Source organism: Macadamia integrifolia, chromosome 13 (genome assembly GCF_013358625.1).
Source record: "Macadamia integrifolia cultivar HAES 741 chromosome 13, SCU_Mint_v3, whole genome shotgun sequence".
In the NCBI taxonomy this organism is placed as follows: domain Eukaryota; kingdom Viridiplantae; phylum Streptophyta; class Magnoliopsida; order Proteales; family Proteaceae; genus Macadamia; species Macadamia integrifolia.
In genome coordinates this window covers 10038146-10052475 of record NC_056569.1, presented here as the reverse complement: position 1 = coordinate 10052475, position 14330 = coordinate 10038146, and the positions used below count along the sequence as shown (strand labels likewise).

Here is a 14330-nt window from a genome sequence, read left to right as displayed (position 1 = left end):
ATTCCTTCAAATGAAGGGGAAAAACTCACAATTCATTTAAATTTGTCAGATTCCGCAAGTCAGGGAAAGGAAAACTCATATTTGACCCATGAAGGTCAGATACCCTCCTGAAATTCAAAATGCACTAAATCAAATCAAAGCCAATCCTTCAATTCTCTACTTCAGTTCATAACCACAATAAAGGCCAAGGATCAATTACAATAACATTTTTAGTAGTTCTAGAAGGTGCACTCACAATGCAGTTAGGTTTTTCAAGAGGGAGATATTAGAAGGAACAGGGCCCTCCAAGGACGTGCCCTGCATATCCCTGCAATACACAATTCAGGAAAAAAAAAAAAAAAAAAAACATATAAGATATCCTTAGATAATAGAAAAAATCTTCATCGAATGAAGAAAATGGAAGAGAGGTTGCTAAAAATCTGGTACGCACAGTCTATCTAGTTTAGTCCAGTTCCCAATGAAATAAGGGATCTTCCCAGAGATGCCAGTCCCATCTATCAAACTGCAAATAGCAAGCCAGTTCAGGCATTTATTATTTCAAAAGGTTAAATCTGTCCAAACAACTACCTACAACTTACAATTGTACCAAGTTAGTAAGCTTGCCATATGTTTCCGGTATAATTCCTGAGAAATTGTTCGTAGAAACAATGCTGCAAGAGTAAGAAAGCTATATAATGAGTTTATTTGAAATAGTAATAGTAGAAAATATAATTTGATATTGAATGTTGATGACGATAATGATGGTGCAACCGTACAACAACAAAAATAATTGCATAACCATCATTTCTTCTATACTACCATTAACAATCTGCAATTTAGTTACCAAGACTGACCAAAGAAAAACCTTGTTTCCTCAATCAAACAAGCCCTGTCAACATCAGAGCCCTCAAAGAACAAGAGAGATTTCAAGTGATTGATCCAAAGGCCCGACGACCCCTTAAAATGGTGTAAATAAGACATAATGGACTCAATCAAAACAATGTTCGCTTTAGAGAAGATCATGAGATCGTCATCAAAGGCGAGAAGGGAAAGCTTGAGAGCCTTGCACTAGGGAATGGGAGAGAGAAGTTGTTGATCCGTACTAGTATAAATACTTTTGTATAGGACTTCAATGGCTAAGGAGAAGACGAATAGGGAGAGGGGACAGCCTTGTCAAATGCCCACTATAGAGGTGAAGAAACCGGCCAGACTACCATTAACAAGCACCTAGAAATACAAAGAAGAAATACAGTGATAAATCCAATTGACAAAAACTGGAGGAAAGGCCATCTTAAGCATGACTTTAGAAATGAAGTCAACCTCAAGGAGTCAAAAGTCTATGGATATCGATCTCCATAAGGGCGGTAGAGTAATGAAACTTTCTATCGAAGCCTCTGATAAGCTCATTGCAGAGGATGGCATTATCATAGATAATTCTTCATGCGATGAAAGCCGATTGGTTGTCACTAACTAGAGAGTCAACCACTAACTTAAGCCTTGGAAAGGACTTTTTCAATGACTTAAGAGATGCAAGTTATATCTTGGGCATCATGTTGTGAGAGATGACGAGCTAAGGATGTTAGGACTTTCGCAATCCAACCATATTGACAAAATTTTGTAACAATTTAGAATACAAGATTTTAAGAAAGGAAGTGTTCCTTTCAGACACGACATCACTCTTTCTAAGTTATAGTGTCCTCAGACCCTTAAATGTTAAAGCTATGAGAAGGTTCCCTATGCTTCACCAGTGGGGGTCTGATGCATTCGAGGATATGTACGAAACTAAACATTTGTCATGTTGTTGGTATAGTTAGTCATTATCAATCAAACTCTGGACCAAAACATTAGACTATTGTCAAGTGCAGCATGAAATACTTGAAAAGGACTAACGATTATTTCTTGGAGTATGGTGCAAATAGTATATCAGTAATGGGATATACAAATTCTGATTTCCAGACTGATAAGGATAACAAAAGGTCCACTTCTGGTATGTTATTCATGATGGAAGGAGAGACAGTCATATGGAAGAGTGCCAAGCAGAAGTCAATGGCAAACTCCACAGCTAAAGCAGATTACTTGGAAGCTTGTGAAGCAGCCAAAGAGGGTTTGCGGTTGGGGAAGTTCTTAACTGACCTTTATGTGATACCTGAGCTAGTGCAGCACCCTATGTTGTTATATAATGAGGGAGCCATAGCTCAAGCAAAGGAACCAAGAGCACGTTAGAGAAATAAGCATGTGGAGTGTAATATCATCTCATCAAGGAGATCATATAAGATAGCGATATCAATATTTCCAAGGTTGACATTGCAGACAATTTATCAAGCCCAGTGATGAAGGGAGTTACACCAATTGTATTTAATTGACATGTTGAGAATATGGGTGTAAGATTGATAAGAATGGGCTTTGATGTACAAGTGGGAGATTGTTCGAGATATATTGATATATATATATATATATATAAGGATTAAAGTATCGGTATCGATCACCATGTCGGTCAGGTCATTTGAAGAGACATATCATAGCATATCGTATTGAAGATATGCAAGATACGCACAAAAATGGACAAGATACATATGAAAATACACTTTTGCATAAAAAATTAGTATAAATAAGCAATATATAACATGTACCATGCATAAATTTAAAATACATAACATATATTGAGAGACAAGTGCATACGATTGAAATTGTTATAAAGGATGAGGTTTTTTACATGTAGTAATAGTTTATTGTCAACTTTCTAAGAAATTTTAAATTCTATGAACAAATCAATGCAATAATTCATTTTTTATGCAATATTTAGTTTGTTTTACCCAAATCTACTCAAATATAGCAAAAAAAAATGAAGTAAACAATGATTTGCGAAAAAATTTGAGTTTTTCAACTTACTTGTCTTGCGTTATATTTAACTTTAATGGATGATTTCTTATGCTTCAATCCTCTAAACATCAGTTTGATGGTATAATTTAAATCTTTTGCTATGAATGATTTCAAGCCCCAAGTCCAAGAAATGAAAGGGAGATCAATTGTGTTGTGCTTCAAATTTTGGAAACTCATGTACTGCTAGCAAAGAGAACAGACTTTGTTTCGAAAGTGAAATGGGTCTTGTAGATATATATCTTACGTATCGTTATGAATCGGTGTGTATCAGCTGATAGGTATCGATATGCAAGGATACACTTCATTTTTTTTTAAGTGTAGCGTATTGATATCGACCGACACCGATACATATGCTGATTTGATAAAATACGGACCGATACTTTAAACCAGGTATATACATGTGTTTGTGTGTGTGTGTGTCCATCAAATCCATTTCAATCAAGATCGACTTTATTGATATTTTTTATATGTGATGGTTGCCTTAGGTTTGACCTTAAAGTGTTCACAACTAAGGACAAAATTAGGCACTTTGTTCTTACAGTTGTCACAGTGTATATTTCGCAACTGAATTGCAGAATATAAATGTGAGCACTCATATTCTATGTTGAACGTGATCTTCAAGATTCTTGTACAGAAATTGTTGGTTGTTTGAACAACAAGAATCTCAAATGGTCATTTTATCTCTATACCTAAGAGGTCCTTACCATTGTAGTTGCGCATTGTGCACTTGTGGTGTACGAAAGGTTGATGCCTACTCTGGCTACATCTCAGTATGTCTGGTGTACAATGTTCCGGTGTAGATGGAAGCAAAATTCGACATGGTATCCACTTTCCGAAAGGGAGAACATCTTGAGAGAATTATCTGACAGTGATTCGATGGAAATTCTAGTACCGATGGCAGTTTTGTAAATTGTTTATAAAGCATTTTATGCCCAATCACTAGTTAAGACTCTCTGATATTGGTCATTCCATAGATTAGGGTTTTTAGCAGTGTCTGTTTCTCTACCCATATGTCCATTATGTAATGCTGATAAGTGAAGGGACTAAAATGTAAAGAAAATTTTCTCACTTCGGGGATAAATGATTACATCTCGCATTGATTGTCCTTATGTGTGATAATGGACAAGTTATGAGATCACCCATTTGGATCACACCACTTGTCCCAATCACAATCGTTGGTTGTAAAGACATTTTGTAACAAATATTACGGTCATGCATGGATCTATGTAACCGACATTGTTGTTGTTGTTACAAATATTATGGTCATGAGCATGGTTTTAAGTATCGGTGCGTATCGTGCCGTATCGGCCGATACGTATCCGTATCGGTAGGCATCGGCACGATACATACCGATACGTATCATGAAAATTTTAAAACCCTTATGTATCGATACGTATCCTACGATACACACCGATACCCACCAATACACACCGATACACCACCGATACGCACCGATACTCACCGATACGTACCGATACTCTATGAAAAATTCAAAATTGAAGTGAAATGTACGTTTCGGTATGTATCGGTACGTGTCGGTATGTATCTGTACGTATCGGTGCGTATCGGTATGTATCAACCGATACACATCGATACGTACCGATACGGTCATAAAATGGCCAAAATGGGTAATTTTTTAAAAAAACATAATTTTTTGAGGTGTTTTTGTTCCAAAGTTGCTGTCAACCATTTTTCTCTCTAACTAAAGTGGAAATCAAGGTTGGGAACAAGGATTTTACATTTATGGGACAATTACAAACCTTGGATTCTTAGTGCAATACTCTCAATTTACTGTTTATGCATAATACATGTTATATATAACTTTTTTTAACTATTTTTTTATGCAAATGTGTATAAAAAAGTGTTTCCTATCCATTTATGTGCGTATCTTTAGCGTATCTTAGCGTATCTCCGATACGATACAATACCCTCCGATACGTATCTTAATTTTGGCCGACCGATACGACGACCGATACCGATACTTTAATCCTTGGTCATGAGAAACCTTGATCACTCTCATGATTGAGAATTCAGAATTAAGTGAGATTACAGAGGAAGAGAAAATCTCTTCTCCATCAGGGTTTACAATGTTGAACGTTCTTCTTCGATCAGGTGATAATGGGTATAAGTGTTGCATTCCATTGGTTGCCTTTGTGAATTATATCCCGACAGCCAAATTTTGTTTTGGCATTCCACATACCAACATAAGTCAGACCATATGAAGCCATATTAATCATTTATCAAGTAAGCATGTCTACATGTCTTGGCAAAAAGAAGGCATTATAAACCGTATGAAGACAAATCTTGGTCCAACTTTGAGTATTTTATGATTTCACCTATGTCACCATTTTTTATTTTCTAAGATATGATTTATGACATTATTTACATTGACAAACACCCTTAATTCATTGAATACAGCTAAATTTTATGCCTATTCTCTGCATTTTACTGTGGCCTACTGTTGATTCTTTCTAACAACAAAGACTGTATGCGAACTATTCTGACTAACATCAGATTCTTTCTTACCGTATTATATTCAAATAAATGTAACACCCAAGAATACGGCAAGTACCAGACCCACTTAGGAGATCGGTGAGGTATTCTTAACAAGAATACGGCAAATACTAGGGTGTTTGAGAGATCGGTGAGGGTGTGCAAACTTTAGTCCTTAACATGGCGCAACGCGTTTTAAAGCCTCTTTGGAGCCAAAGAGGACAATATTGTACAAGGTTAATAGGGACGAGGTGTTACAAATGGTATTAGAGCAGACCTCGGCAGTGTGTGGGGCCACAACGGGGATGCTATACCGAAAGGGAAAAATATTGTAACTCTCAAGAATACGGCAAGTACTAGACCTGCCTAAGAGATCGGTGAGATGTCCCCACCAAGAATACAAAAAATACCAGGGTGTTTGGGAGATTGGTGAGGGTGTGCAAACTTAGTCCCACATCGCTTAGGGGGAGATTACCGAGCTAGTTGATAACCTCTAACCTCCTTAACATGGCACAATGCGTTTTAAAGCCTTGAGGCACTGGGTCAAAGAGGACAATATTTTGCAAGATTAATAGGGCTGGGGCGTTACATATAATATTTTAACCACATTATTTTTGCTTCAAACAGAACAAAGTTCTCCTTATCACATGGTTGTTGATCTATATACCCGAATCAATAGTTCAATCTTTTACACAGTAAATCCTCACCCTCTGGATGTTTGTTTTTTAGAAAGTTAAATCATTACAAGAGGACTTTGCAAGACCTTAAATGGACTATAGGTTATTGCCTCAATGTAGGCACCGAAATCAAAGCACATCCTAGTATGAGGGGGACAGGAGAAAAAGCAAAATCAATATTCCTGCACTTAACCAACCCCTTCTGTAGATACAACCACTTGCAATCTCTGCTAATGCAGTACCCTTGCCTAATCTCAATTTGCACCATGTTCTTTGGTCAATATCAACTTCGGCAAGTTCATTTCAAAGACAACGACTTGAATCCATCTACTAGATACTCACCTTGATTTTTTTTACCTTTTTTTGGGGGGTGGGGGGGTAGGTACCTCGAACAGAAACTAATTGTGACCAATACACAAATTTCTTCAGTTGAATAAATAGATTTGAGGCTCTGTAATTGTAATCAGTATGCTCAGGAATGTCCAAAATATCCACCTAAACTAAGTATGAACGTAAACAATGGAATGAGAAGAGAAAGCTTACAATCTCTTCAAACGTGATAAATTACCAAGCTCTGGAGGAAGGGTTCCTTCAAGTTCGTTATCTTCCAAGACCCTAGAAATGAAAATTAGAATGAGAAAATCGGTTTATGCGTCATTTCATTGCCCTCACCTATCAAGAAGCTTAAGCCACCGATACTCACAGCTGCTCCAGCGTAGCGATGCCACCAATCTCCTTAGGAATTGTTCCACTGATGCGGTTTCCCAACATAGAGCTGCAATTCCCCCACAGTTTGGGTTAGGTTAGTGTCCTCATTAAATGTTTCTGTCGAAGAACTGAAAGCAAGCAACTTAAGAATTCAAAACTACAAATGCAAAGAGAGAAGTAGAAGAAGAGGAAGAATTAAGTAACTCACATGATGACGAGAGGGATCTCAGCCCAACGAGTAGGAATTGATCCATTCAGATAGTTTAGAGTCAGGTCTCTGTTCACAAAAACATTATCCTGCCTCGGTTAAAATGGAGTTTGGAAAACGAAAAAAAACAATGGCGCCAAAACCACTTCCCCACTCTTTTTTTGTGGGAGTGGGCAGGGAGGAAAAGGTTCTCCAATCTGCCAGTTAGGGTACTTGGTCTTCTCTCTCTCTTTTCTCTCATGTGCACTCTCGATGTCTTTTGGTCAGAAATTAGAGAATGCTTTCTTTCCAAGAGTTTAGCCGCTGCATCAACGCGGGGTCACACCTGGAAGCATTAATAGGGTACGTGTTTCTAATCTTTCATGGGGGCGAGGTAGTCAAAATCACTGCCTGTGTGTCTTGGTGCAACCCTAGAATTCTCCCTAGAATTCGCTTTCCTTTTTTCATTGAAATCTTTTGAATTTGAAAAGTAAAATAAAAATTACATACAATCATGTTGGATAATGATAAAAAAAAAATTCTTTTTTGGATTTAATTTTTTTTGCTTCATTTGCCTTTGATTTTTTTTTTCCATCAAATGCAGCCTTAGGCTGTGTTTGGAAGCCAAGAGACAAAAAAAAATGTACAATTTTTGTACTATTTTTTTAGTTTAAGAAATTCTCATTGTGCTTGGCATGCCCTGAGATAAGATTTTTTTTTTTTTTTCAAAATTCACTTTTGGAATTGTGAAGTTTTTCTTTTGCTAAAAAAAAAATCTTGCCAAAAACACAAGAAAATACAAAAACTATTATCTTCTTTTCTTCTAATGGTAACCAAACATACATAATTTTTTTTTCTTACCATTTTATCTCTTTTCCATTCTATTCTTTTATTTTATTTATTAGATCTATGTCTACCAAGAGAAGAAATGAAATGAAATGAAAAGGAAAAAAGAATTTGGAAAAGAAAAGAAAAGAAAAAAAAAACCAGAAAATAAATGAAATGGTAAAAAAATAAGAAAAATATCTATGTTTGCGGTTACCATTAGAAGAAAAGAAAAGCTTTTGTATTTTCTTATGTTTTTGGAAATTTTTTTTTTTTTTTTTGGTGCAGAAAAAGAAAACTTCACCATTTCCAATGTGAACTTCGGAAATTCAAAAAAAATAAAAAAAATAAAAATCTTCTCTTGATCTACTAAACATAAAAAAGAATTTTTTAAACCAAGAAAAAAATATAAAAGAATTTTTGTTGTGTATTTCTTTTATTTTATTCTCTTTCCTTGGCTACCAAAAACAGCCTAAGGTAAAGCTTTGAGAGAGCTTTCTTTGGGCAAGTGAGTTAGTCTATACCCCTCAAAAAGATTTTTCTACTTATTTTCTCTATCTGGGAGTCCAACGTATAGCACTCCTTTAATCTAAATTTCTCCTCCCACAACAAAAGGCAAATATGTCATTTCATTGGAAAAGAAAAAAGATCGACTCAAGAAAATATTAGAGTACACGGAGTTGATTTTCCCAAAAAAACTACTACAAAAAAAAAAAAAAAAAAGATCATGTGAGGAGGCTTGGGCTACACTGCTTTGTTAGAGAGCCTTTATCCAAAAATTTATATGGATTGTGCGACCTACCATCCTATACTTCCCAATGTACAGGCATATTTTCCCTTTGCAACTTTAGTTAGGGTAACTATCATTTATACTCTCTCTCTCTCTCTCTCTCTCTCTCTCTCTCTCTCTCTCTCTCTCTCTCTCGTCCCAACCCATCCCTCTTCCTGCAACATAACCCCCCTCCACTCCACCATTTGCATCTCCCATGCGACCCAATAGCCACATTGAGAAATACAGCCAAATAGAACTGAAGGAGATCTTAGTTCTACATACTGCCTTCAGCCCACCCCTCGTTGCATCTCCCCTGAAACCCAAACTACTCGAAACGACATATACAATCTAGTGATGTATAGACGTATCTAAAGACCAGGGAGACCGAAATCTCATAGATGACAATCTCACCGATGGTAAAAAAATCTCAATAGATCATCCAATGCTCTTCCTTCGAACACTTTCCTACTATAGGGGCCCAACGAAGACCCCGAATGACCTATTCAAGAACATTTTTTTTTTCCGTGTAAAGAAGATCAAGAATATCACATCTAAAAAACTGGACGAGTGTCATATCCATGGTTCTAAGTATTGGTGTCGGATTGCTCGTATGGCAAGTATCCGATCCTAATACCTGGTTGATATTGTTTCGGTTGAACTGTACAGATTAGGAGTAAAAAAAAAAACAATATTTAAGATGAAGCAAGGGTATTTCTATTTGATACAGGCAATCCAATACTAATCTATTCCGATATCATAAATTAATGCCCAGTTGGATTCTGTGCTCTAAAACCATGGTCATATCACTCATGAGTATGTTATAAAGGATCTTACCAAAAAGGGGAATTTACTGTCACTCCCCTACGCTTGGGCTATATGTATCGACTCCCTTACCTTTTACCTTCTTTCTTTTTTTTTCCTGATATTCCCTTGCTTTTGGACTTTTACATCTCTTTCTCTCTTACTCTTTTTAAATACCCAAATCACCTCTCTTTTTCAACTCCAACCTATTAATATATATTTTTTAAATTGATTGATTCAAAACATGCTTTTACTAATCCAAGAAAACAACCAACTAGTTTGTCTTTCCATTATTACTTGGTTCAAATGTTGTTTTGTTGTCTGAAACTCAAACTCCTCCTCGGCTCCCATATCATTATTATTTTTCCTTTCGAATTTTCTTTAAATATATTAGTATTTTTTTTTTTTTTTGCTAATCAAATGCATTAGTATCGAGTCACTTAAAGATACTATTTATTTATTTATTTATTTATTTATTTATTATTATTATTATTATTTATTTTACCTCATCTATCATTAAGAATATTGTTTATTTATTTATTTCTTTCTTTTGTTTCATCCATCATCACGAGTTTAGTAATCTATTTTTTTTTTATCAGTATTGGATAGATATCAGTCTTAGCCGATACTAATTTGGATCGGTATCGATTTCAATGTTATATTATCCGTTAGGGTTGTAACACGGTTTTAAGGATTAAAAAAAAATAATAATAAAAGTATTAGATCTATATTGTTTTCAACCAATATCGATATTGTTCACTTAATTTGAACAATTCAATACCAACTACCTGAACCATGCCCTTCATTTGTGCCATCTTTCTACAATGTCATTTTTTAACTAATCAATTTGAAAAGAGTTTGATAAGTTACAAATTAAAGGAGTGGTAATCTGGATATTTAAAAAGAGCAAAGGAAAAAGAGATCAAATCAAAAAACAGCAGAATATCAAAAGAAAAAAAAGAGATTAAGGGAGTTTTAGTAAATATAGGCCACGTGTAGGGGAGTGATAGTAAATTCCCTTACCCAAAAAAAAAAAAAGAATTGTTATAAATGAGACCCTGATATTTCATTAGTCAACAAAGTTCTATAAAAATTTCTACATAAAAAAATCAATAAAAATTGTTTCTTTTTGAAAAGTGTTTTTAATGTAGTAAGAGATTATGGGGCAAAAAAAAAAACATTTAAAAAATAATTATGAAAACACCACTAGCCTGAATCAATGTTTTGAACTTCTTCTTCTTTTTTTTTTTTTTTTTTTTAAGTATTACATATATCAGATTAAAGCTTAGGTGACATGTATGGGTGAAGAGTAGGGGTGTAAATTGGTCGGTCCAGCTCGGTTTCGGTCCGGGTTGAGTCGGTTTCAGTGTGGGAAAGCTGAAACCGAAACCGAAATCGAACCAATAAGAAAATTCTGGTTTCGGTTTGGTTTTGATGCGGTTTGATTTTGGTTTGTCTTCGGTTTCTTAAATCGATTTGTAACCGGGTTGGTTTTGATTTTTGGTCCAGTTTGGATTCGATTTTCCATACAAATGTATACAAAACTATGCAAACTTTGATTTTTTTAATGAATTTTGGAGTGTTTCGGTTTCTTACCGGTTTGGTTTCAGTTTCGGTCTGGGTTTTGAGCTGATTTTGGTTTGGTTTTGGGTTCATCTGGTTTTAGGTGTGGTTCAATTTGGTTTTGGGGTTGCAATACTCCAAACTGAACCAAACCAATAAGGCTTCGATTCGGTTCGGTCCATGTTGTTATCGGTTTGGTCCGACTGGTTTTACCGGTTCGATTTAGGAATTGACACCCCTAGTGAAGAGTCTACTGTAACATGAAACCACCCAAGATTGTTAATGCAATTTAGGATTTATAGAATTTAGGTACGTGGGATTTACAAATAACATGATGGTTCTAAGACTTATCTTAGGCTTGATAATTGGCACCTTTATGGGGTTCTAATGGTTAAATATGGTTGATAGAATTAGATATGATATGAGATCGGATAGGTTGGCTAAGGTGTCTTCCATTCTTTGAGATGGCGTCTGGGACCCTGGTCCTGGTACTTCAAATGCTTTGATTGAGATGTGGAACAAATTATCAAGTACTAAGTTGAGACCTAGGGGTGGTGGTGACACAATCCTATTGATGGCTAATTCTTTCTGTTGCTTTACCTCAAACTCAGAATTTGGCTCGTTCTATTGCCCCAGTTGTCCCAGGGTATAAAATTGTTTGGTTCTCCTCTGCTATTCCGAGGCGTTCATTCTCAATCTAGAGAGCTATGACCAATTGTCTTACCACTCAATAATTTCTTATGCATAGAAATATTTATGTCCCTAATTGTTGCCTATGTTGGAATTCCTTTGAAAGCCTTGAACACTTATTTTTTTATTGTCCTTTCTCTAAGTCGATTTGGGGAAGCATTCTTCGCAAGCTTTGGTCAAGTCCTAGAATTATTCTTCCACTTGAAAGAAAATGAAAATGGTTTTTAAATACTTTTAATGGTAAAACCCTTTGCGATCATCTTGGCAAGTTGGCATTCAGTGCAACATTATATCATATTTGGTAAGAAAGGAACAAAAGAAAATGGACTACCAAATCGTTCACTGGAGCAGATTAGAGAGGCTATTACTTTTGATGTGAGGAATAAAATTCTTCATAATTTTGTTGTTTGCCCTGATACAAATAGAAATCGGTTCCTGGCTTCTTCATGAGACCTTCCTCTCTTCTCTTCACCCCCTTAGATTCGGCATATTCTTGGGTCCTTCTTCTCTTCTATCCCCCCTCCCCAATTTTCTTGTGTCATTCTCCTTTTTATTGTTTCTGCCCCCCCCCTCCCTTTTTTGTATCCCTCCCTCCTTTTTTGGTTGTATCCCTCCCTTCTTTGACTTGTTTCTCTTCCCACTCCCTTTTTGGGTTTGTCCCCTCTCTTAGGGGTTAGGCACATCTCTGTAGGGCTTGGTAGGGTTTTCTCCTTGGTCTAGCCAATTTGGCTTTGTTGTTGTATTTGTTTCTTTCCTACTTTAATATGTTTTTCATTCACCCAAAAAAAAAAAAAATTTCGAGGCCAGTTGAGTAATGAAGAGGTTGACTTACATTTCTTGCAAATATGGAAGATCAGCGAATTCTTCAGGTATAACTCCAGTGAGGTTCATCCCCATTAGCTGACTGAAGAAATTCAAAGGAATTATAATAAGAATGAAAAAGGTGATTAACACCAAACACAAACAAAAAACAGATTTTTGTGTTGGAAGTTAGAAGAATTACATATTTGTGATATGGCAAACAGTAGTGGAGCAGCTACAAGTGACGTTGCTCTTGCCCAAGCCGGCGGCGGAGCCACTAATGTTCACATTTAAACCTCCACCCTCACTGCAGGAAGTTGAACTCACGTTCCAATGCCCATTTTTTAATTTCTTTGCTATGCTTTTAAGCGCTTGTACTGTAAATATATTACCATGAGAAAATTAAAACCTTCTTAGGTAGCTACTTGACATGAATAGATGCTAGGTAAGTATTATTATTAACTATTGTTAACTGTTAAAAGGAAGTGAATTCCACTTTGTGGATTCAAGGGTATATTAACACACATGATACAAGGTCCCGTAATAACTGATGTGAGCTTATATCTATAACATTTAACATCTCAATACTTTCTCTCACGTGTATAAATCTTAAAAAAAAAGCAAACGGACTTGAATATATATATATATATATATATATATGGTGGACTCAAATTCGGTCCAAAGAGAAATTTACATCCTCTTTATCATCTGAAATCTAATAAAAAAGTATCCAATAAAAAATTAATAATCTTACTTTTCAAGCTAAAATTAAAAATTTTTAAGTCCAACTTGAAAAAAAAGTTTGTTTTAAGATCCCTACTGCATTTTGATCTTGAAAAATATATAAAAATGGACGTTTGATGTTTGATCCCTGAGAATGTGTTGTTCACATGTGCCTTTTACCTTTGGTACCATGTGTCTGTGTCACATGCTTAGTCTTATTTTATTTTATTTTATTATATATATATATATATAGAGAGAGAGAGAGAGAGAGAGAGAGAGAGAGAGAGAGAGAGAGAGAGAGGTCTACAGACGCTATTATTGAAATATTGTCGTGCGCCCTTTTTGGAAGTTCAAGTTGTTGGAATTACTATTATAATAATATCATCCACCGACAACAATAGATAAATTAAAATGAGGGTTGGTTTTATAAAAGACAGTTGTGTGGCTATGCATCAATACGGTGTCAATGAAAACTTGTACAATAGCATCAACAGGGACTTTCATCCTCTGCCGCTGGTGTGGCTGTACGGCGAGGATCTGACGATAGAGACGACATCATCATATGCCCCAATGTCATGTCGATCATTAGATTTTTATCACACAATTGCATCCGTGGCAGAGGAATTTTTTTATATCAACAAAGATAGGATTTTGACCTTCTATAAGATGTATTGTGATCATTTTACCCACTCTTTATCTGGACATAATTCTTACATTACCTCTTAAGCTTTTTTTTTTTTTATTTGTAATTTGAATTTTAAGACTTGCAGTGAAACCAAGGTGATTTTTTTTATAACAATGAAGTTGACAATTATGAGAGAATTTTAGAGGACAAAGTTGAACAAAAAGTATATTTTTACCATTTGTTAAGTGATTAACTATTAAAAATAAAAAAGTATAAAAAAAAAGGAAGACCACCAATGAGTAGAGAGTGGATTCTAAGGTTTGAGCCTTAGAGTGAGAGGTGGAGTTCGATTAATAGAAAACGTAAACTTTTAAATAATTGTGGCAAAGATAATTTTTTACTATCACTTACGACTTACGACTTACGACTTACGACTTACAAAGTCTTTTTTTTTTCTTTTCTTGATAGAATCACCTACGAGGTCAATATATATATATATATATATATATTACATGGGATTCTTTTCCTAAGCATAGGATTGACCCTTCTTCATGGCTTCTTTTTTTTTTTTCGTTTGGGTAAAGGCCACTGACTTCATGGCGAGTT

The 14330-nt window shown here is 35.4% G+C and overlaps 1 protein-coding gene across 2 annotated transcripts in view; it reads right to left on the bottom strand.

Annotated features, from left to right (window-relative positions):
* The window catches only part of LOC122060150 (probable LRR receptor-like serine/threonine-protein kinase At1g53440), a 37395-nt gene that overhangs the window by 22207 nt on the left and 858 nt on the right, over positions 1–14330 (bottom strand). The window contains exons 2-10 of one of the 2 annotated variants that reach the window (XM_042623335.1): positions 12579–12753; positions 12408–12479; positions 6946–7014; positions 6733–6804; positions 6573–6644; positions 579–650; positions 431–502; positions 236–307; positions 30–107 (exon numbers count right to left, since the gene is read on the bottom strand). In XM_042623335.1, the coding sequence (XP_042479269.1) occupies positions 30–107; positions 236–307; positions 431–502; positions 579–650; positions 6573–6644; positions 6733–6804; positions 6946–7014; positions 12408–12479; positions 12579–12753 (754 nt within the window). The remainder of the gene's footprint in view (positions 1–29; positions 108–235; positions 308–430; positions 503–578; positions 651–6572; positions 6645–6732; positions 6805–6945; positions 7015–12407; positions 12480–12578; positions 12754–14330) is intronic. The other variant, XM_042623336.1, reaches the window with a different exon arrangement.